At 45.4% G+C, this 24,076-nt stretch overlaps 1 protein-coding gene across 1 annotated transcript; it reads left to right on the forward strand.

Annotated features, from left to right (window-relative positions):
* Positions 1 to 8,841: 8,841 nt before the first annotated feature.
* MMP13 (matrix metallopeptidase 13) lies at positions 8,842 to 22,812 on the forward strand. Its single transcript, XM_025929197.2, has 10 exons — positions 8,842 to 10,188; positions 10,276 to 10,517; positions 11,444 to 11,592; positions 11,753 to 11,878; positions 13,833 to 13,994; positions 15,746 to 15,863; positions 16,878 to 17,011; positions 17,948 to 18,107; positions 20,212 to 20,315; positions 21,473 to 22,812. Exons 1-10 carry the CDS (start codon positions 10,072 to 10,074, stop codon positions 21,571 to 21,573), a joined length of 1,413 nt encoding a protein of 470 aa, XP_025784982.1. The 5' UTR covers positions 8,842 to 10,071; the 3' UTR covers positions 21,574 to 22,812.
* The last annotated feature ends 1,264 nt before the right edge of the window (positions 22,813 to 24,076 follow it).

The raw sequence follows: 24,076 nt of genomic DNA on the forward strand, positions 1-24,076 counted from the left end.
AAAAAAAAAAGCAGAGCTATGTTCTACAATTTAAGGTCATGAAACAGAGACTGAAGCCTCTGTATTTATTGATAAGCTTCTCCTTTGGATAAAAACAAATGTGCTAGACTTGCCCCGTCCTTGAACAGAAAGTAATGCAAACAAAATCTGGACAAGAAACAAATCATATGCTAAGTTTTGACCCTGTAAAAGCAGCTCAGGGAGGCGGCTGTTCAAGTTCTCTCCCCCCAAACCCACACCCCCAGACAAAGGTGTCTGCAGGGTGTGGGACAGCTACGTGCCACAGCCCCTCTGTGCTGGGTTCCTTCTCAAGCGGCTAAATCACACCTCAAGGGAAGCAAACAGTTAGGACTGAGATAATTCAGCAAGAAAGCTGCAGATAATCACCCTGAGCCCACTCATTTTATCTGTGTCCACTCATTTTCTTTGCATCTGTTCATCCATTCGACACATCTCAATTGAGCTCCTAACGTGTGAGAAGCATGAGCCAAATCCTTAAGGATGTAAAGATCGGTAAGAAACTTTGTGTTCAATTTCAAATGCATCTGAAAGATATTTCTCTACTGGTGAATGCCCTTTAAAGTAAACCTGCATCGGGGCGCCTGGGTGGCGCAGTCGGTTAAGCGGCCGACTTCAGCCAGGTCACGATCTCGCGGTCCGTGAGTTCGAGCCCCGCGTCGGGCTCTGGGCTGATGGCTCAGAGCCTGGAGCCTGTTTCCGATTCTGTGTCTCCCTCTCTCTCTGACCCTCCCCTGTTCATGCTCTGTCTCTCTCTGTCCCAAAAATAAATAAACGTTGAAAAAAAAAAAATTTAAAGTAAACCTGCATCGACTTAAAGGCTGATAACATAGTTAAATACATACATTTAAATCCATACATAGTTAAACACATAACATGGTTACATACATTTACACACATAGTGTGTGTAAGTCTCAGCAAAATGTTGGAGAAAGAAACACGTCAGTGTCTTTATGTGCTAACGTTTCGTCGTACTTGAAAGGGAAAGTGAGTGAGCGTTCAGGAGCTGATTCTTTCTAAGAATCTATAAATGTAAAGATTTTCAGCTTTTTAAAGCAGTATTTCTTTGAGATGGTGACTCAGAACTCTAGGACCACCTGTTCAGTCTTCTAATGTATCACTTACTGGTCGTGGGGTAGGTTGAAGACTGATTTATTAGTTGTTCTCAGTTATCTCTGGCCTGACACCTTGATGAAATTAAAACAAAATTCACATGTTTTATCATAACTGGAATTTTCCCATTCTTACTTAACATCATTAATGTCTCACAGTGGTTACATCTTGGATGATGACAGTACAGTTTGGATTTCTTTTTAACCAAGAATACTTGTAAACACATCAAACTTGAGGCCATCTTTACTATACTGTGGTGTATCTTAGATTTTTGATTCCATAAGGAAATAAAAAAGAAATCATCAAAAGGATAGATGCTCAAAGTGCAACTGTCTTTAAAAGGTGACACTCGGGGGCTTCCTGAAACGCCTCTGTGTGCACGTGTGTTTGTCAGAATAGCGAGTGGCATTCCAGGTCTTTGCTGTCAAAGCATCAAGGTTGCGGAGATGAGACCCAAGCCAATTGCTCTAGAGTTTTCCGGGACACTGCCGGCATCAACACCTTCTTTGGAGACAGAGAGTAATGGTGAACGGATTGTCTTTATTGAAGACTTCCCAATTTTCTAATGCACTCTCCTCGAAGAGATAGGTTTTGTTCTTGTTTTGACAATTCTCCCAGCTGCTTTCTGAGTTGCGTCCCTGTTACAACATGGCGCTTCCTGTCCCATTTGGCGGGTCCTTTGGCCAGCCGGCTCCCGCCTTTCCTCCAGGTGCCCCCCTGGGAGACAGGGTTCACTGGGATGACAGTGAACTCCAGGCAAGTGATTCCTCAGGTAACGGTGAACGTTCTTTGGTTAAGACTGTGTGATCCCGGTCACTGGGCTTGGGTAGTCACTGAACATGGAGAGTGGTCAAAGCTACAGAATTCTCTCCCTCGGGAGAAAATTGCTTTGCTCGTTTCATGTACATAAGGGGCCAAAACATTGTGTTTTCCATCTCCTGTCCCCAAACAACAATAAAACAGAATCAACCCACATGCTCTCTGGGGTCTTGGAGGGTCGAGCTGACACCACAGGGGGTGTGTGGTCACGCTAGAAAGTTCATCCTGACCCGGTTTCCACCTGTGGTTGAAAACAGTGTAACAGAGTTTACCAATTGTTGGTCATTTAAACTTCATGCGGTGAAAATTATTTATAGCGATTTGCTAATAGAACATGTCATTCAGATAGAAAACAAGGATATTTATTGCATGTTTCGCTGCTATCACTTTCCTTCCCTTCATCAAATATTGACTAAATATTATATTATTGAGAGTTAGGCAATAGAGGCATTAAGTGTCTCCCTTCGACCTCTCTACTTGTTTGTTAGAAACAGAACATGTGATTGTGGCCCCAGCTGGCACAGAAGACACATCCCACATAGTAACCTAGCCGGCTTCAGGAAACCGGGTGTAAAAATTTCCCTAACTTGGGCAAGCTTGGAATTAGGAAGGTGTGTGTGTTTTTATCCACCGCGTACTAATATTTATATTTGCCAAGTGCTTTCTGCCAGAAGGCTTTCCTGAATCAACAGAAATTCTTGCAATTGGCATGTGTATCATTTTTATGCAAATGTTAGTGTTGCTTTAAAACATAGCACCAAAAAACCGAACTTTGGAGAAACTCCGTAGTCACTCAGTTCGGATTTTAATCTCTGCGGACAGTTTACACTGAGCATTTACTAACTGCCGGGTGCTGTGGGTATTAATAATATAGGTAACAACAAAAGCTAACTGAAGTCTTATAATGTGCCGTGTGCTTGACAACTAAATCCGGTCACTAATCCTATAAGGCTGATTTTATTATCCCCCCTGCACAAATGACGAAATGCATTCTGGCCTCCCCGGCTAAAGGGCCCATACCTGTTACCAGCACAGGGTTGGCTGCTTCTTTTACATACTTCAAACGAATTCAGTTTGTTTAAATATAATTTAAAGCTTGTGGTGCCCATGTGGTCCACTTTTTCGCTGGAAGTAAAGCGGCCATGACCGTTCTCTCGTTCACTACTGCCTAACGACTGAGCCGTCCGGACGCACACCTCAGCGATGCGGTCTCAGCGGCTCCAGCCTGCACCCCTTGGACGCTATGCCCGCTCAGGGTCACTCCCGCAGGCCACCGAGGGGGTTGTCCTTACAGGTTTTGCCTTTTGTCCCCCTTCCCTAAATGTGCAATATGGGAGGGCCGTAATTAAGGCCTGGAAAAGACGTCTGAAAGTGTCTTTTAGAAGAGCTGGTTTTGGGTGGCTTTTGTGTAGATCATCCACGGTGTGTCTGTGGACTTATACCTGTTGGCTGTTGCTACGCTTGGATTTGGCCACGCCGTGGGCTTCCGTCACTGCAGGGACCCACAAGGCTCAGAGGTACCGCTCGGTGCACATGCACCCTGGCAAGAGAAGGATCTTCTCGGGGTTGATGTCAAAGGCCTCTAGCTCTCTGTGGTTTGCTACCATTTGACTCTTCCCATTCTTGAAGATTCATTTCCCTTGCGAATCCCCTAAAACAGCTTCTTCTACCCGGTCTGTGTGCCGCGGGGCCCCAGTGCTGCGAGAAGCTACCTGGAAGGCGTGTTCCAAGCTCTCGCGCCCTCCTAGATTTGCACGCCGTGTTGAAAGCGTGTTCCAAGCTCTAGCCTTCTCCTAAATTTTCATTGCATGTTGAAAGCATGTTCTAAGCTCTAGGCCCCTCCTAGATTTGCATGCCGTGTCGAAGCCCTGAGGAGTCCTCCAGGAAAAAACTACTCATGGTTGTGTGACTGAATACCTCCTAAACTTGCTCGACCATAGAAATTCCCCTCTTCCTTTCCTCCTATTATCAATATTAGCAGAACACCTCTGACATCGCATGGAATTGGGGTTCAAAGCACCCCTGTGGGAAATGCAGTCCTAAGACATACACCAGTGAGGAGTCTTTCTCCCTGACTTTGGGACGTCTGGATCTGAGGGAATCAGGCTTAGCAGCTTGGCCTCCATTTATTTTTCCTCCCAACTTTTAACTAGTCTCAAAGAACTTATTTTGTACTCATTAAATGATCTTTATACATCTGGTCTAAGCCTCTCCGAGTCTTTTTCCCATCTCGGGAGTGCATGGCTGACTTAATGTGCAATGTTTTTACTGAGGAACACGGCCTCGGTCTTTGGCCAGACCAGGATAAGATGTTCCTTGCTCGTACGCTTTGGGGATAAGGTAGAACAGAATTATATTTGACTTCAAAATAAAACCTTTATTTCATATGGTTTTCTCACTCTCTGAAATTTAAGAACAGGGAGCTATTATTATCCTTATTCATATCTGAAAATAAATCTATAATTCCTACATGAAGATGTATGTTACATTATACAAGAAGACACAGTAAGTCAGTGCTGATTGGGACTGAAAACGTACCTCTGTTTCCCATTTTATTCCTCATTTTGTCACCTGTATCAGTCGGGATCCAATCAGGACCAGAAGCCACTCTAGGCATTACACAGAGGACTGAGTTTCACAGGTGACGGAAGAGCTAAGAAGATAAACAGGAAAGAGTGAATCAACCTAGAAATTAGAAACATCAAAAGCCCCAGCAGCCCCTGGGGCCTCGGGGACCTGGGAGCAGGTGACATGACCAAGTCCAAGGCTGAGCGATCTGCAGTTGGGGGGCATGGGGGGTGGGGGGGTGGTGCTGGACCTACGGATGTTCAGGGGAGGGGTGGGGGGGCGGACCTGCAGATCTGTAGGTGCGGGTGTCGTTCCAGGCTTGGTTGTAAACATACCTCCTTGAAATATCTCCCCGCGGACACTGGTGGTGATGTGGCCCCTGTGCTGAGCCCAGGTTTTGCTGGGTGCTCTGTGGTTACTTACCGTGAATTAGTTAAATGTATCAAGCGCTTACTATGTGCCAGGCACGGTCGCAAACGGTCTCCAGTCCATACGTCCTTCAATGATCATGTAACCTGTAAGATAGGTCCTGTGATGATCCCATTTGTAAAGCGAAGAAAATGCCTTTCCTCCCCACTCTGCTCCAGCCACACTGGCCTTCCTGACGCTTTCCTCAAGTATGCCAGCCGCATTCTCACCTCAGGGCCTTTGCACTTGTCTCCTTTCTGCTGAGAACATTCTTGCCCCAGATCACTCAATAACCTTCATCTCCCTCAGATTCTTACTCACAAGTCCCTTTCTCAGTGAGCCCCTCTGCCACCTTATATAAATTGCAACACTCCCCCTTGACCCCCGACTCGCTCTCTCTCTCTCTTTCCTGCTCTGTTTTTCTCTCTAATTACCTCTCTCCCCCTACTAGAGTGTTAGCCGCTTAAGGACCGGGATTCTGACGTGTTTTGTTCACTGCTGTTATCAGTGACAGCCAACAGGTGGCACGTGTGACAGGGCTAATGCATGGCAGGGTTGGGATTGGGGCGGGTGTAACGGTCGTCAAGGCCCCTCTGCATGGTCTCCGCAGACTCAGCGAAGAGCTGAATCGACGGAGAGGGAAAAGAAACAAACACCCATCCTGCAGTCCTTTTCCATTTAGATGTCAGCTTATAATGTTTCTTGCCTGAGACGTGTTTTAAGTGCTTGGTCATAACCTTCCCGCCAAGTTTAAGGCCTTTCTTTGACTCATTGTCATTAACAGGGAAAAAGTTGGGGGCCCTCACATCGCGCTGGTGGACGCCCCAAGGAAATGAGTGAAGTTACTGCACACCCGAGGCCCGGACGCTGGCCCCGATCCTAAGGCCGGGATGACTGCCTTCTTCCTGCGCATGGAGGTGTGAAACCAGCCTGGTAGCGGGACTCACGGGGAGTCACCGTTGACAGTGTATACTTCCTGCCTACGGTTTTCCGGAATTATCCAACTGGAGCTTATGAAAACTTTTCAGGTATTAACCTCTTTAACACATAGTATTATTAAGATACATCGTGTGCAGTTTTGAGCTCCTTCTCAGTTTTGCGACAGGCTCAGGGAAGGGCGAACCAGGCAGCACGTACCTGATTCATTCCCGTCGCCTTCCTGGAATTGAAAATAAAGGCAGATTCAACAAAGCAACAACATGGCAAGTTTTTCTATTCCAGAAACTACTGTTTTTTTTTAAAAAAAAAAAAACGTTTGAGATTGACTATTGTCTAAATAAATCAACTTTCAGAATATATATGTAGGGGATTATCTAAAAAATCTCGAGGTATTACGGTAATATTCCCTTCTAGGTTTCTCCTTAGTTTCCAGCCACCATGCAATAAGTTTATTTACTTTTTTTGTGTATTATTTTTTAAATCAGAAATTCTGTTTTTAAAGGCATGGAACCCATGCCGTGGGGCTGCAGGGGGGTCAGAAACTAGGCAACCATCGGATGTGTTTCCACCAACCATTGCTTCCTGCTTCTGCACACTCAAATCCTTAACTTGCAGAAGAATGAAGACACCAAGCGTCACCACCAACATTGTCGATTTACCGCGCTCTAAACTGAAACCTGACTTTTTGTCTTAAAGATTGTTTGACTTCTAGAATTTTCAGAATTGTAATCCAACGCAGCTGACCCTTTGTTCCCGGTTTTCCTGTTCTGGAACCTTCCTGTGCTTTACTCAGGGGTTGGTCATGGACATCTCTGGTTCTGTCCTGGGTGATGTCTTGAGCTTAGATGATGATGTAGGTCTTAAAAAGTCCCATATTGCTTCTGTCTGAATCAGCAGGAGATACACATTTCTCACTGGGTCCAGTGTTGTTTGCTCATTCTACAGCTTTTCAAACTTCCAGTGTCCAGTAGGCTCTTTAGAACCGCTTGTAAATACCAGCTCAGCTAATTGTGTTAAAGGTGTCATTTGACACCATAAACCACTTCACCGGCGGTTAAGACTGGCTTTCATTCCAACGCTTAACAGCCAGAGATAAGGACTCGTGTTGACAAGCAATCTGCCCACACATTTCCCTGTGATGACACATCCTAATCACCGGCCAAGCGCACTCCTCTGTGAACAGTAGCCCACGGATAAGCAGTCTGATTGTTTTCTTAAGGAATCAATTTCTCTTTTAACCTTCTGAGCAACTTTTATTTACCTTCCCAAGAACACTACAGAAAGTGGACAGTGTCTTCTCATCAACCTGTTTCTTATTTTGCGCCGTTTATATTCTCGAGTGGAATGAGACTAATAAAATACTAACGTGTTTGTAATTAGCATTATTTGTGAAGTTGAAATACCATGGCATTTACTTATCGGCATTTCTCATTAAAAAATGTGTCTTTGCAGGGAGGTAATATTGTAATTGACCCAAGAAAAAGGCTCTTATCTTCATTCTACCTTCGCAGGGACTAGCACGGTATCCCGCAGAGTTGATGCCCAATCAGTAATCGCTGGTTTAATAACTAAAGCGGCTTTTTAAGACATTCTTGTTTGTTTGTTTGTTTGTTTCTTTTTTTAAAAGTATAATTTATTGTCAAATTGGCTAACATACAGTGTATACAGTGTGCTCTTTGTTTTGAGGGTAGATTCCCATGATTCATTGCTTATAGACTAAAACACTACATTTTTGCTTTTAACGTTTATTCATTTCTGAGACACAGACAGATCATGAGCAGGAGAGGGGCAGAGAGAGAGGAAGACACAGAATCTGAAGCAGGCTCCAGGCTCCGAGCTGTCAGCACAGAGCCCTGGGCGGGACTCGAACCCATGAACCATGAGATCATGACCCCAGCCGAAGTCAGCCACTTAACCGACCGACCCAGACGCCCCTACGTACTAAAACATTCTAGCTTAACGTGGTAACATGTCTACAGATATATGAGAACCTGCAAGTACTTAACCTATGTGATGTGTCTCTCCCCCTTCCACATGTTACATAAAATGTCATTTGTTTCCAGAGGTCTTTTGGGCTTCTTTTTAAATATCTGAGGCTTGAAAAGCCTTATTTTATTGGTAAAAATAAATGGTATCTAATGAACTGATTTCCTAGACACTTAGTACATGAATCAAAGCTTTGGATAATTATCACTTAATCTAAAATATGCTGTTGTAAAGAGACTGAAGTTATTGTTTTGCATTGCTGGTTGAGCCCAAACCTCATCTTGGACTCATTAGAAATATTTATTGTAAGGATCTATTTGGCTCTGTTTTGGGGAAAGCATAAATTTCCCTCAAGTGGAGCAGCTGGGTGGTTCAGTCAGTTAAGCATCTGACTCTTGATTTTGTCTCCGGTCATCATCCCAGGGTCATTAGATCGAGGCCCACGTGGGGCTCTGTGCTGAGTGTGGAACCCGCCTAAGATTGTCTCTCTCTGTCTCTGTCTCTGTCTCTCTCTCTGCTCGTCCCCCACTTGCATGCACTTTCTCTCTCTCTCTCTCAAAAAAGAAAACAAATTCCTCAACTGATCGCCCACATTTCACAGGCTTTCTGCTCACCCTGAGGCACCGGCCAGAGGAGGTGATGGCGTTTTTACTCACACGCGGGTGCCCCTTCCTGACCCACCCGAATCTGTATTCACGCTCCTTCTTTTTCTCTTCCTGTTCCGGACCTGAGCCCTGACTCTTGGTCACTTAAATTAACTTGCATCAATTTCTGTCGTTCGATCTGAAGATCATGACTCATATTCTTCTGTCCATTTACATCGCCGGGGGACCAAAGACGGCGTTCTGATTTCATGGAACTCACTGTGTGAGGTTCTGAAGGGGATAATAGAAACAGGCCTCGTGGACGGCTTTCCTGAGTGTTGGACCTAAGGCACTTCTACTGTGCAAACTTAAAAATTGAGAAACTTGGGGTGCCTGGGTGGCGCAGTCGGTTAAGCGTCCAACTTCAGCCAGGTCACGATCTCGCGGTCCGTGAGTTCGAGCCCCGTGTCGGTCTCTGGGCTGATGGCTCAGAGCCTGGAGCCTGTTTCCGATTCTGTGTCTCCCTCTCTCTCTGCCCCTCCCCCGTTCATGCTCTCTCTCTGTCCCAAAAATAAATAAACGTTGAAAAAAAAAATTTAAAAAAAAAATTGAGAAACTTGACAATGGCCATGAGCTTCCCTAGCCCCCCCAGTTTTCCTGGATACTCCCAGACGTGTGGGAACAAAGCAGTTCGGTTTCTGAGAATTAATGGGGTAGAGGCCGGGCTGGATGGTGGTGAAGAACACGAAGTCTTGAGTCTAATGGCTTGGATTGGAATGCCGAGAGGACTGTCTATTAACTCTGTGACCCAAAGCAAGCATTTAACTTGTCTGTGTCTCAGATTATTCATCTGTACGGTGGAAACAAGCCTTCCAGCGGTCCCTACTTCACGCGGCTGTCATACGGATTAAATGAGATCATGCCTTTTAAGCCTCGCGGGTAGTGATCCCTCGATATGTGGTAGCCGTTACGCTGCCTTCCAGTATCTTCTCCTCCCTCGTCCTGGACCTGCCAGGCATTTGAGCAGGACTCCACGTCTGTTAGGGGTCACACCAGAGCCTTTAGATTTCAACCGTCCCATCAACGCCGTGGATGTCCCCTGGTGCCTCCGGGGCTCCGAGCGTGGGTCTGGTCCAGTCTGCGGCCTCAGGTAGACGGCGTTGCCCTCTGTAATTGCTTCGGGGACAGTGATGTTTGCAGGTCACAGGGGTACAGATGCTGTAGAAGCAGGACTCAGTGTGCCTGTAAGGAAGGAGTGCAGCGTCTTGATTTTCTTCTCCGAAAAAAGTAAAAGTGGCTGCTTTCCTACGGAGGGAACAACCTTTTTCCCAGTGGAGTGAACAACTCACTAGTCTGTTTCTTCCCACAGCATCGTAAATGTGCTGAGGCCGTTTGTTTGGCCAGATGGTTTTTGGGCCCCTGCTGAAATGAGAGATGGCCTCGTTTCCTATTTCCCTCAAATTCTCCCACAAACCACACTTCTTGGGAGGAAAGGAAAAGTCGCCCTGTAAGCATGTTTACTTTCAGCTCCCTAGGAAGCGGAGCGTGTCCTCAGACGATGAGTCACCCCTGCAGGTCTATAAAATAAAGGTGCGCGTCTGCGGGCGGCCAGCAGCCTCCGGGCACAACCGTCAGGATGCACCGGGCCTTCCTCGCCGCCCTCCTCCTCTGGAGCTGGGCTCGCTGTCGGTCCCTGCCCCTTCCCAGCGATGGTGACGACGACCTGTCCGAGGAAGACTTCCAGTTGGCAGAGGTACAGTATCCGGCCGGTCCCAGCGGTGCGCCCCGTCTCCCCGAAAACCTTCCCTTTTGCAGCAGGTGCTTCTGTTCTGTCTTCCAGCGCTACCTGAAATCCTACTACTACCCGATGAATCCCGCTGGAATCCTGAAGAAAGCGGCCACGAGCTCCGTGGCCGACAGGCTCCGAGAAATGCAAGCCTTTTTTGGCTTAGAGGTCACCGGCAAGCTCGATGACAACACCTTAGACATCATGAAGAAACCGAGATGTGGGGTCCCCGATGTGGGCGAGTACAACGTTTTCCCCCGAACGCTCAAGTGGTCCAAGACGAACTTAACCTACAGGTACGTCCGAGGTTATCTTTCTTTAAGATTTGCTACTTTAGAAAGCAGCATGAAATGCCTAATTTTCAGCACAGGCTGTAGAGGACAGAACATGTTTGGTCCCGTTTTTTAAAGATCGGCTTTAAATATTTAACTAGAAGTTAAAGAATTCCACTGATGACGTTAATACTATTGGTGAGAACGTCTCCTAACATCTATTATTGTTTTGTTAACCCAGCATTACTGTATGTTAAAAACCTCAAAGTATTTTTTTTTAGAAAAGAGATCAAATTAGAAGTAAAAGTAGGTTTAATAAAATTTACAAATGTACTACATCAGGCATATTTACTAACAGTGCTTAAAAGTGGAGAGTCCTACTGTCTCTAGGAACTTCACAGAGCTATTGCATTTTTGGGGTATAGCGATACAATTGTAAACTTGTATCATTCAGTATAAGTTTTATTAAGTATATGAATACTTTGGGACGCCTGGGGGGCTCAATCAGTTGAGCGTCCGACTTCAACTCAGGTTATGATCTCACAGTTCGTGAGCTCGAGTCCCGCCTCGGGCTCTGTGCTGACAGCTGGGAGCCTGGAGCCTGCTGAGATTCTGTCTCCCTCTCTCTCTGCCCCTCCCCTGCTCATGCTCTGTCTCTCTCTCTTAAAAATAAGTAAACATTAAAAAAATTTTTTAAATTAAATATGTGAATACTTTAAATGTAAGATTCCAAGTGGTCAGTTATTTGGAGATAGTCAAATGTCTGACTGAATTCATTTTGTTACCTTTGTATGGGCTCCTAATTGCTAAGTTCTTTGAAATGATGGATCTTTACCAGAACTTTCAGAGAAGGCATGGCATTAGAGTCAAAAAGCAGTATTCCAAGAAAATATGTTCTCAAATACCCTTTGCCTTCCAGAAATGTAATCGAAACTTTCTCTGTTAAATAGGATTGTGAATTATACCCCTGATCTGACTCATTCTGAAGTCGAAAAGGCATTCAAAAAAGCCCTCAAAGTTTGGTCTGATGTGACACCACTGAACTTCACCAGACTCCATGACGGCACTGCTGACATCATGATCTCCTTTGGAACTAAAGGTGAGGACATTGTGGAGACATTTTTACATGCTGGTCCTTACTTGTCTCCATTCTTTTTTCCCTCCTTTCGGTCATTCATCACTTTTTACAGAATCCACCCAGCATTGTGCCGGGCACTAGTGGGTATAATTAGATGCTGAACTCTTGCTTTTGTGTGTAGAGCATGGCGACTTCTACCCATTTGATGGACCCTCTGGTCTGCTGGCTCATGCTTTTCCTCCTGGGCCAAATTATGGAGGCGACGCCCATTTTGATGATGACGAAACATGGACAAGTACTTCCAAAGGTAATATTTCTGATGAAGATATGTCACGATTACTAGATTAGATGAGACAGTGATCCCACTGACAAGAAATTACGGAGCATACCATAAGTTATATTTGATAGTTGCTTCTATCTTTCAAAACAATTACAAATGTGTCTTATGTTTATTAGTCTCTATAAGTGACATTTCTACAAACCTGTGTGAAATATTAGAAGTGAGCAGTTCGGTTTAGCAGCCTGAGGGATACTAGTAACTTTAAATTAGGACCAACATGTCCTTCTGTCAGCCAAGGTGGTGTTACTACAGATTACCTTTTGGCATGTTAAGGAAGTACAGTTTGTTACAAACACGTACCTAAAAACTATTAGGGCTGGATAGGCAAGTCATAGATGAGTTGGATGTGAGTCGAAATAGTTTTTTTTTCCTTGACAGAAATAGCACAAGTGCAGTCAATTTTCTGTTTTCTGTTATATGTGTTACTTGTTTGAGACATGTGTATGTCACTGATTTTACAAACACCCTTACAACAGATCAAGATATGTCTTACTCAAAACGGCATGAAACAGATAAATATACGGAGCATATAAAAGCAAAATGAAACCCATTGTTGAATGAATTCAGTCGGTAGTTGAATCTTCAAAACTGAAAAGAATTCAAAATATTAATTTAGGAAGAAAAGCCAGATTGTTCCAACTAGGACTTAAGTATGGAGCTATATTGACTGTTGGTTGTGATAATTAGAGGTAGTCCTCATAGAGGCTAAAGTTCTTCACTTAAATCAGATGGATTGTTTTTCCAAAGAGTAAAACTGGGCCTTGCCTGACCAATGCCTGAGCTCCAATGCCTCCAAGCTATCTTTGGAAGGAAAGGTGAGACTTTGCATATTTGTGTTCTGAATTATTACACAGGTAAGAATGATTTTAGGCAGAAAGAATAACATCTAGTGCTGTTAAGATAGAACCACACTGAACCTGAGTTTTGGGTTCCTGCATAAATCCTGGGTTTGAAATATTTAGCTGAAATGAAGAAAATATTCACACACAAGCCACGATTAATGTTTCATGGGAAGGCCAGGAATGGGTCTACCGCTGGTCGTTTCAGTGAAGAATTTCTTGTCACTCGGATCACGTGAGCTTTCGTTGCTCCTACGGTCTGCACGTGTTACTAAGTTGGTTGTACCTTTTCTTCGAGTACAGGCTCTGATGGCAAGTGGTGTTTAAGGTCAAACTGAAACCACCGACTCCAGCTTCCATGTGTTTTTTCCAACCATATATATATATATATATATATATATATATATATATTTTTTTTTTTTTTTTCCAGTTTAAAATACTAGTACGAAGAGGCTCAGATATTGGCAGAAAGAATGACTAGAGGAAGTCATGTAGAAATGGTGACACAGTGGCCTGCTAAAATAGGGGACAGTGGACCGATCATCTCCAGGGCCTGTATTTCTTAAATTGTAGCGTCTACAGACATTCTGGAAAGGATCGTTTGGTTGGGATTTGTTCCCAAGTAGATTCCCAGAGATGATATTTAGTGCATCCACCATACTTGGCCATCATCCCTTGTCATGGTGCCTCTTGTTCTGATGATGTTCTAGAAACACCCTTGATCTGTACCGCCCTATGTGACTTCCCGTGACTCCTCCTTTAAGGCCACCACTGTCCCCTTTCCTCACCTGGCCTGAGAGAACAATGATTTTTAGTGTCTTCGCAGTAAATCCCCACTGATGACTACTTATTCGAGAGCAATCTGTTGATACTCTAATTATGTAGGCAGCGATAATCAAAGAAAACACTCAATTCTTTATAAGAATTAAATCCATATTTTGAATCTTCCTTCAGCCAACTGAGTATTAATGTTAAAAAAACAGTAAAATTACCAAGAAAGAGAAATACATGAAGAAAATAGCATTCTGTCCACTGGTTATCAGACGACCTGGTTTTCTCATCGTTTCCCTGTTTCCTTACAGGTTACAACTTGTTTCTTGTCGCTGCCCACGAGTTTGGCCACTCCTTAGGTCTCGACCACTCCAAGGACCCAGGAGCACTCATGTTTCCCATCTACACCTACACTGGCCAAAGCCACTTCATGCTTCCTGATGACGATGTACAAGGGATCCAGTCTCTCTATGGTAACTCTTAATTTATCAGTTTAGAAACAGAATAGGTACAGGCACTTATTTTCAAAATCATTAGTGAATTTCTCATGACCAAAATTACTGTCCTGGTTCTGTTTTGTTTTTTTTTTTAACGTTTATTCATTTTTGGGAGAGAAAGGGGGTGCAGAGTACGAGCAGGGGAGGGACAGAGAGAGAGGGAGACACAGAATCTGAAGCAGGCTCCAGGCTCTGAGTATCAGCACGGAGCCAGAACCCACAAACCGTGAGATGATGACCTGAGCCAGAGTCGGATGCTTAACTGACTGAGCTACCCAGGCACCTCCTGGTTGTTATTAGAACCTGGAAAAACACACCCTTTTTTTCTTTTTTTTTCTGAATCAGATGACCTGCTCAAGTAGAAAGTGTTCTATTCTCCAAAGATTTTGCAGATTCTTATTTGTATTTTGTATTTTGATACCCTTAAGACACCTCTGCCATAAGGAAGGAAAATATTTAATTAATTCCCCATTTGGCCAATGAAGCAACTAAGCCCCGGAGCTTAAGTAGAGAATCTGCAGGACAGGGGCCAAGGGTGACAGTGAGGTCTTGACCGGCTTCCGTAAATCTTGGGTGTTCCTTCAACCCCTTCAGTTTGCCACCATAGAAACCGTTCAAGCGGCCTGTGGTGACTTAACCAACATCTACAGCGACTGTTGTAAGAATCTCCTCTTTCTTCCTTCCAAATTTTCAGCCACGTTTACAAAGTAATTAAACCTCTCCCGAAACAAGCACACTTGCCTGCTGTAAAGAGGGCTAAAGCGGGGCACCTGGGTGGCTTGGTCGGTTAAGCGTCTGACTTCAGGACGCTCAGTCGGCTCAGGTCATGATCTCACGGTCCGTGGGTTCGAGCCCCGCGTCGGGCTCTGTGCTGACAGCTCAGAGCCTGGAGCCTGTTTCAGATTCTGTGTCTCCCTCTCTCTCTGCCCCTCCCCTGTTCATGCTCTGTCTCTCTCTGTCTCAAAAATAAATAAACGTTAAAAAAAAAAAAAAAGAGGGCTAAAGCCGCAGTGAAGGGTCGTCGGTGTAAATGCTTCTGAGCACAGAGCTTGGGACACTTCCTGTTTCCCCCTGTGCGCTCAAGTCTGCGGGGGCAGCCAGCGTGGGCATGGGCCAGCCTTTCTCCTTACTTCTCCAGGGTTGGGAGTGAGGTGCTTGATGGGGCAAAGGACGAACTCAGTGGGGAGAAGGCAGCTCAGAGTTGTCACTGTGCCCGGCACGCGCGTGAGCCGGGGGGTGCAGGGGCCACATGCTTGTGGCACGCGAGTGTGGCTGGGGAACCTGGCTGGGCATGCAGAGCGGTGCTGGGGTGGACTGGGGAGGCAGCCAGCGCGGACGGGACGCTGCCAGCAGGTGACAGCTGGGGCGAGGCTCCCTTGGGGATGACGAGCCACTAGGAGTGGCTCGAATGTGTCTCTCGGCAGCAGCCCATCTGCAGCTGGGGCAAAGCCCACGGAGGGTGCCCTCCCACAGCCCACCCATCCCTAACACCAGCCTCAAACCTGAACTTGTACTTGAGAAGGGTGTCCAGGGGTCTGGAAGGACGAGAGCAGGGGGAGCCGCAAGAGTGGGGGCAGGGAGCAGGGTCACATCATGTGTGCATCATGACGCAGAGGCTGAGGACCTGTCGCCCTCCCTGGAGGGGACCCGCCTGCTGTGCGTTAGCGGGGTTGGGTCATCCGAGAGGCCATCCTCGTCACCTTCTGCCCTTTGTGTCACGACTGCAGGCCCGGGAGATGAGGACCCCAACCCGAAACATCCCAAAACGCCGGACAAATGTGACCCGTCCCTGACCCTCGACGCCATCACCAGTCTCCGAGGAGAGACCATGATCTTTAAAGACAGGTGCTTGTGATTCTAGTTTGCACAACTTGCGGGTCACAGACGTTCATCAGCTAGACCCGTGCATTGCCGCACATCCAGGCAGATTTCCACATGTGAAGTTAACAGCGAAAATAAGGCATCTTTGGGCAGTTTGGTTTTCTTCTTTTTCAGTTTTTGGTGTTTTTTTGACGTGTTTCGGATGAAATGAATGACTGATAGATACACACCTTACTTTTCAATGGGGATTATTGGCCTAACGTAGCCTCTCTTTATGACTTTGGTTACATTCGTTCCTGTAAAGATAACCAAGTAAATGTAGAAAACCAGGTTGTTTGTCTTAAAAACACGCATTTTGAAATCAATCCCTGTATTAGTAAGTGGTTACAGTGTCCACATGAATTCCTTTTGGTTTGGGAAGACTTTTTTTCTGGTAACGTATGTGGGAATTTGGGAGAGCGAGTTATTTAAAACCTAGACCTCCCTGTGGGGAGCGAACAATGAATTTTTAACTTCACCTTAGAACATTCTTCTCATATGCTGATTTGTTAACTTGTTCATTTATTCATCCATCAATTAACCGCTCCCTTATCTGTGGTCCAATAGCCTTCCTACCTCCCCTAGTAGAGCTCTGGTTACACTGTAGCCCAGGCATTTTCTCAGGCATCTGCGTCTAGGCCCCAAAATCTTGGAAGACATAGTTTTTGTAACCCCGGGTTTCTTTCCGGAGCCTAACACAGCGCCTGGCGCATTCGCTCACCGCTTGCACCATTTCCAAAACTGAACAAAGCGTGGCCGTAACTCACGAAGGCCGCGGGGCCTTCGAGGGTCTGTGAGATTTCAAACCTTCCTACTTTAGACAGCAGCTTTATCCAGCTGGCACGGAAGGGAAACGTCCACAAGTGAGGGGGATGATCGCCCCAACTTCCCTGTGTGGATGTGGAGACCGGGGGCGGGGGGGGGAGCGGCTAGCAGGACCAGAAATACCTACACTTCAAGACTGTGACAGCAAACTGTGCGCTTCTCCTTTTCCGGTAGATTCTTCTGGCGCCTGCACCCCCAGCAGGTGGACGCAGAGCTGTTTTTAACAAAATCCTTTTGGCCGGAACTTCCCAACCGCATCGACGCCGCCTACGAGCACGCCTCCCGTGACCTTATCTTCATCTTTAGAGGTAAGCCTTTCCCCAGTGAGGCAGAGAGGAGCCTGATGCTGCGAGAGCCGTAGCAAAATGACCCTCCTCCAAAGTACCCCAAAGAAGAACCCACGGTAACAAAATAGGAAGCCGACCGTACCTGGAACCTTTCTACCAAGCGTCCCCAAATGCGACAAGTGAAAAGTCTGCGGTATTACTTATCGTTACAAATCTACTGTTTGTTTTATAGTGATCATGCCAGTTTTTTCTTATTTCCTCTTAGAAATTATTTGCTGAGCAAACCTGATCAGGAAAATGGGAAAAAATATTATCCATAATTCCCACTTCTGAAAAGTCGATTTATTTCATTTCCTTACTTGTTTTAGTAGTTCTTCGCCATAGGTAGTGTATATTTTTGAATATTTATTGTCATAGCGTATGTACATTTTAATATTTTACTTGTTCCCTTGACATAAAATCACAGTTTTCCAAACTGCTACTCTGTCTTCGTGATCATAATCTGTAAAGGCTACAAGCATTCTACTAACATTGTTTCTGTTGTTTCACCATTATAATTAGCGCTCTAATAAAGTCACTTTTAAGAGAAGGATGTAACAACTTTCTATCTGGTTTAATATTTGAGCTTTCAATCTAATGTACTGTTCCCACCGTTATTCACGAAGAAATCTCAATGTCCTTTTCACCCAACTCCAGATTAACATTCAAAGGTAATAAATAACCAATTAATGATGGGGTTTCATTGCTAATTATGCTCAGAATTAGGAAATTAGTATCTTAGATCCTGTTTTTGTTTGACAAATGCTCTTATTTCTATGCTTCATAAACATGGTGACCACAAATGCTAATTTATTTGTAAATGTATAAAATGAGTCTTTCTTTGTTAACGTACGTACCTACATAATGTGTCCTAATAGATTCCCTTGCATAATAAAACCGTTCTTTCACTTATTCTAGGCAGAAAATTTTGGGCTCTTAATGGTTATGACATTCTGGAAGGTTACCCCAAAAAAATATCCGAACTGGGATTTCCAAAAGATGTTAAAAAGATAAGTGCTGCTGTCCACTTTGAGGACACAGGGAAGACGCTCTTCTTCTCGGGAAACCAGGTCTGGAGGTATGGCCGCCATGTTTACTGATTTGCCTGGGGGCAGATCCCGTGGCAGGGATTTAATCGTCTCAGTGCTCTTGAAAACACACATGTATACACACAGTGCCCACCTCCTCGGAGCCGTTCTTTTCTCTCGTGGCCACTTGTTGTACCTCAGCTCTGTTGAAGCCATCTTTTACTTGGACATCTTCGTTCTCACTGGTCTTTCTCCTGGCTCCTCTTTCTTGTCAGCTTGTAATTCACAGGCAGCTCCACCTTCTGTGGCCGGAGAAGACACAAGAGCAGGTGGAGGAGAAGACTGAGAGAGAGAAGGCCGCCCCTTCCTCGTGTCTGCTCACCCAGACGCAAGGGGAGGTTGGCCAGGAAGCTGCTAGGCCTACGATTCTTGAAGTCAGCCCCTTTTTGAAGGACAGGTGGAGTTAGAATATTTAGAACATACGTAGATATCAAGGCAGCTTTGATACTGGCAACATTGAAGATTCTAGAGCCAGATAGACAGATATATAGATATAGACATAGATATAGATATAGATATAGATAGATAAGTAGATAGATGAAAATATATATATTTCATATATATATATATGATTTTAGGATGTCTTTGGTTGGCTAGGGCATGCCTATATATATATATATATATATACATATATATATATATATATATATATATATATATATATACACATACATATATATATGGAGAGAGAGAGAGAGAGAGAGAATATTCATATCTCACAGGGATCCCAGACTTAAAATGTTTAAATCAGTAGCTCTACTTTATCTGGACTCACATGTGCACGCACACACACACACACACACACACACACACACATTCCCTGTATATGTCCTCTTTGCCGTTTGACTTCTGTATTTCTGACAGTGACATTCACTACTGTCTAAAGTTCTCCTAGTGCTGCCATGCCGGTCCCCATGCCCAACACAAGGTCTGTGGTTCATTGAGGGCGTATCACTCACCAGATCACAAACGCACCGTGCTCTCATCCCCCCTTTTGGCTGGAGGGTCTTTCCCTGCATCTCTCCCTTTTGAAACTCTACCCACTGTTTCGAATTAACCAGAAATACCGTTTAACCTCAAAGTCTTTCTGGAACCCTTGAGGCTCTCTCCCTCCTCATGTACTCTCATGGCACTTTCTGCATCCTTGTCACGATGCCTAGCTTCTGTTGCTTAGTGTTGCGGTGTGCCCAGGTCCTAGCTGTCTCCATAGGTCAGCGGCTCTGGTCTCTCACCAATCGGAACGTCCCTCAAGGACAAGAGACTCATCAGCAACAGTAACAGTAGTACATGTTGGACGGCCGCTCTAGGTTGACTTCAGGATGTGTGTGGTTGGCGGGGGTGCCCGTGCAGGGGTGGCGGATGCTGAACCGTAGTTATGGGGGGCAGCGCTGTGCTCCCCTCCCTAGCGTCAGTGCCATCATGTGCCCCTGTGACTTTTTAGTTACCGAAAGTACACGTCCAATATCCTTGCGTCCCTTACTGCAACTTAGTGAGTTGTCTCACCCACGGTTGGAGATCAGGACACAGTTTTTCAGGGCACAAGCATGGATTTATTTTGCTTTAAGAACCCCTTCCTAATAACCCACTTTTATAACAGATATGCCGTTTGGGAGATGGAGACGAGCTGGTAACTGTCTTTACAAAGATGGCCTTTGCCCAGTCAGCAAATACTCAGGAAACACCCACCGCGCACTCCGTATCGTAATTACTCATTTGAAAAGGCTCCCGGATATTTAAAATTTTTTTTTCAACGTTTTTATTTATTTTTGGGACAGAGAGAGACAGAGCATGAATGGGGGAGGGGCAGAGAGAGAGGGAGACACACAATCGGAAACAGGCTCCAGGCTCCGAGCCATCAGCCCAGAGCCCGATGCGGGGCTCGAACCCACAGACCGCAAGATCGTGACCTGGCTGAAGTCGGATGCCCAACCGACTGTGCCACCCAGGCACCCCGGCTCCCAGATATTTTAAACGCGCCTAAAAATTTTAATACTTTTGTCAGTTTTGAAGGCATCCTGATATCCTTTGAGTCATTTTTAAGAGAATTTCTAAGCAATACGACCTACTGAAGAGTTCCTTTTCCTCGCCACATAGCTATGATGACAGCAACCACGCCATGGATCAGGACTCCCCCAGGCTGATCGAAGAGGACTTTCCAGGGATTGGTGATAAAGTGGACGCCGTCTACGAGAAAAACGGTAATGAGTTCCATCACACGGACCTTAACGGGGGGCTTCTGTACCCCTCCTAATCATTTCTCCTACACAGAAGTTTTATCCAGGACTTAGATGTGCTAGTAAATGTGTGGCAGGTAAGGAATTACTGTGACTACTCACACAGGCAGCAAACAAAACATAACACGCTTAGTTAGAATAAATGAAAACGGTGCTTAAATGACTGCGAATTCTCCAAATAAAGGGTGCCGAACTTGAAACATTATCTTGAATTGTGCTTAACCGTGCCAAGAGGCAAAGATTATTGCCATAATTTAAATCAGGGGCAGAGTGGGGTGTTGTTTATAAGGAAAATGACCCTAATCACTACATTGTTGTTTTTGCTTTAATCTTGAAAAGGGGTATTCTTCCCCACTTAAATAACTAATATCGACACGTGAAGCATCCACACTGGAGCTCGTGGCAAGGTGACGATTTCAAGGTGACCACTCAGGAGACCCGGGAAACCTTGTACATTTGTTCCTCCCTGAAACCATCAGCAATGTAGTAAAGCATTAGAAGGGTTTAAAGGATTTTATTTTATTTTTTTTTTCAACGTTTTTTAAATTTATTTTTGGGACAGAGAGAGACAGAGCATGAACGGGGGAGGGGCAGAGAGAGAGGGAGACACAGAATCGGAAACAGGCTCCAGGCTCTGAGCCATCAGCCCAGAGCCCGACGCGGGGCTCGAACTCATGGACCGCAAGATCGTGACCTGGCTGAAGTCGGACGCCCAACCGCCTGAGCCACCCAGGCGCCCCCAAAGTGCTCCCGATTCTTTTTTTTTTTTTTTAATTTTTTTTTTTCCACGTTTATTTATTTTTGGGACAGAGAGAGACAGAGCATGAATGGGGGAGGGGCAGAGAGAGGGAGACACAGAATCAGAAACAGGCTCCAGGCTCCGAGCCATCAGCCCAGAGCCTGACGCGGGGCTCGAACTCACGGACCGCGAGATCATGACCTGGCTGAAGTCGGACGCTTAACCGACTGCGCCACCCAGGCGCCCCTAGAAGGGTTGAAACATAAACGTTGCCATGTTAAAAAAAAAATGGGACCCCACAGGTTGCACTGTTAACGTGAGCTGGCATAAACCCTTATTGTTTCCAGACGGTGAAATTTTCTTTTTGGTCTTTTTCTTACAGGTTACATCTATTTTTTCAACGGGCCCATCCAGTTTGAATACAGCATCTGGAGTAGCCGTATTGTTCGCGTCCTGCCAGCAAATTCCCTGTTGTGGTGTTAATTGTCGTTTAAATACTGCTGTTATTTAAATCCTGGAGAGCATTTGAGATAACACTTCCAGTGATACTGGGTGTGGGGGATGACGGGGTGTCAGGGGAAAGCTTCGTTCTGTGAACAAGCGTCAGTAACTTATCTTTGAATGGGTGGGATGTGTATAGCTAGACGTGGCTGGAACCACAGTGAATCTTCAAGTGATGGAACGGATCCTCTGTAAGGACCGCCTCATCGTTGCGCACTGCAGAAGTCGTACTCAACAGTGCTTGCCGCAGCAGAAATGGGACATATGGGGTGTCAGAGACAGTTAGCATCATTTTTTAAAATATATTTATAAGGAAACTTTGCAAAGGTATAGAAGTAAATCATAGTTACGTAATTAATGAATCGTCTTTATGAAAAAGCATCAAAGAGTATGAAAGTGGAATTTGCCAGGAGCGTAAGGAACCAAGAAAAGATAAAAACCAGAGGGAACTATCTGTCATAAAGATACTGCAGGGCAACTTTCCAAAGAAGCCATTTTGGGTTTGCACTGACAACATCTGAATGTACATGGCCCCGTTCATAACACTAGGATGTATCAAAGTCACTATAGAGGAGAGACAGAGGCCAAGGCTAAGGATAATACATGTGCCTGTGGGTTCTGTTTAATTTTCCCTTTGACCGTGATTCCAGAGCTACTGTCAAAGAAGGCGTCTTTTGCCTGTTATAGAAGATAAAGAGAGACAGTTTCTTTTTGTATCCAAACATTTCAGGTCTCTCAAAAATATCAGAGCATTAAAATTCTTATCACGATGATCTAAGGCCATGGTATCACTCTTTCATAACTCATCTGATTAAGACTCAAAGTCGTATTTTAGCCCTATTTCGCCCAGATAATTGTTTTAATTGTCCAGTTTACCTTGGATGCACAGGATATGTTCCGAAGATAGAGACTCGAACATATCTTATAAACTGGAAGTATGCTAAAACGGACACATCCAAAATAAAAACATTCTGCATTCAACACGGCCGCAGTCTTCTTGAGGGTGCGAACTAGCTTTCTGTCTCCTTCGTTCCCATTCCTGTGATCCCTCAGCACGTTTCCCTGCCTGGCACAGAGTTCACCCTGAATATAGGAATGACCACCGAGGGAGGAACATCTTGTTCACAGAAGTTCAGGCAAAGAAAATAAAGTGTATTATATTTGCAGAATGTGTTAGGAAGCGTCTATGTTGTTTCTAATAAAAAACATGTTTTGAACAGAGAGCAGTGTATTTTGCCTTTCGGTGTAATTTTAGACTTTACTCACACAAAGAGGGTCCTTTTAAATCATTCCTGTTTCTTGCCCATCTCTCGGTGAATGTAGTTCGCTCATTGTTTTTGTTTTGTGTGTTTGTAGGGAGACTCAATCCAGAATTTAGAATGAACTGTCCCAGGCTGTGTTAACAAGATCCCTGGTGGGGTTGGTGGGCGGGCAGCTCCCTGCGTGGAGCACAGGTTCCTCAGACTCAACCTGCTGAGAGCACTGTTGGGAAGGAAGTGTGAGGGTCCCTGGATCTGGAGCGAGGAAGACAGAGTTCTGCCACTTTCTCTGCCATGACCCCTGGCGGGGGACCCTAAACAAGTTCTTGAACCTCTTGGGGCCTGACTGTCGTGATGTCTACCACGAGACACAGCCACTTGGTGAGGCTGTGGGAATATGGGGGACAGGGGCCTCTCAGGAGGAGGGCAAACACTGCCGTCCCCAAACATTCGGTAAGGGTCCACTACAGGTCAGGCAGCCGAGACGTTGAGACTGACAAGAAAAGCTTGCTGCCTACCCCCTGGAGAACTTATATCCTACTGTGGAGGCAAAACGATCAAAACTCAGTAAGTTAAATGATTTTAGGAGAGCATGACCGGTGGCTGCGGGTGCAGAAGCAATGCTGGCTATTTCCTCCCAGGGCGCCCCTCAGAGTCGGACTCCATTTTGTCTTCCTTGACTGCGCCATAGGGTTCCTGATTTCTAAGGCTTGCTATCAGAGTAGAACATGCCCGTTCATCCATCTGTTCATCCACCTGTGTATCCATCTGTCCATCCATCCATCCATCCATCCAACTGTCCATGTGTCCGTCCATCCATCCATCCATCCATCTTTCCATCTATCCATCCGTCCATCTGTCCATCCATCCGTCCATCCTCCCCTCTCTCCCTCCCTCCCTCTCCCTTTCCCTCCTTCCATCCACCCAGTAAATCTTACTTGAGCACCTCTGCTGTGTCAGGAACTTCAGTAGATGCCGTGGATACGATGCAGAGTAGAACCTTACTATTTTCTTGGGGCTCACAGTCTGGTTGCTGAGATGGGCATTAATCAAATAAGCATGAAATACAACTATGATACACGCTGTAAAGAAAAGACACACAGTCCTCAGAGACCCTCCAGGAAGAGGGATTTTACCTACTGTATGGATGGGGCAAGGGGCACAGGAGGGAAGCTTGGGGAAGTCCTCCCCGTGGAAGAGACGCCCAAGAGCATCCAGCACGAGCA

Source organism: Puma concolor, chromosome D1, assembly GCF_028749965.1.
Source record: "Puma concolor isolate L17-30 chromosome D1, mPumCon1.1.hap2, whole genome shotgun sequence".
Taxonomy (NCBI): domain Eukaryota; kingdom Metazoa; phylum Chordata; class Mammalia; order Carnivora; family Felidae; genus Puma; species Puma concolor.

Excerpts from the sequence above, each read along its gene's own strand:
- MMP13 (XM_025929197.2), top strand. The coding sequence starts at position 10,072 with ATGCACCGGGCCTTCCTCGCCGCCCTCCTCCTCTGGAGCTGGGCTCGC. Across the intron at positions 11,879-13,832 it reads ATGGACAAGTACTTCCAAAG|GTTACAACTTGTTTCTTGTC; the intron begins GTAATATTTCTG and ends GTTTCCTTACAG. Across the intron at positions 20,316-21,472 it reads CGCCGTCTACGAGAAAAACG|GTTACATCTATTTTTTCAAC; the intron begins GTAATGAGTTCC and ends TTTTTCTTACAG.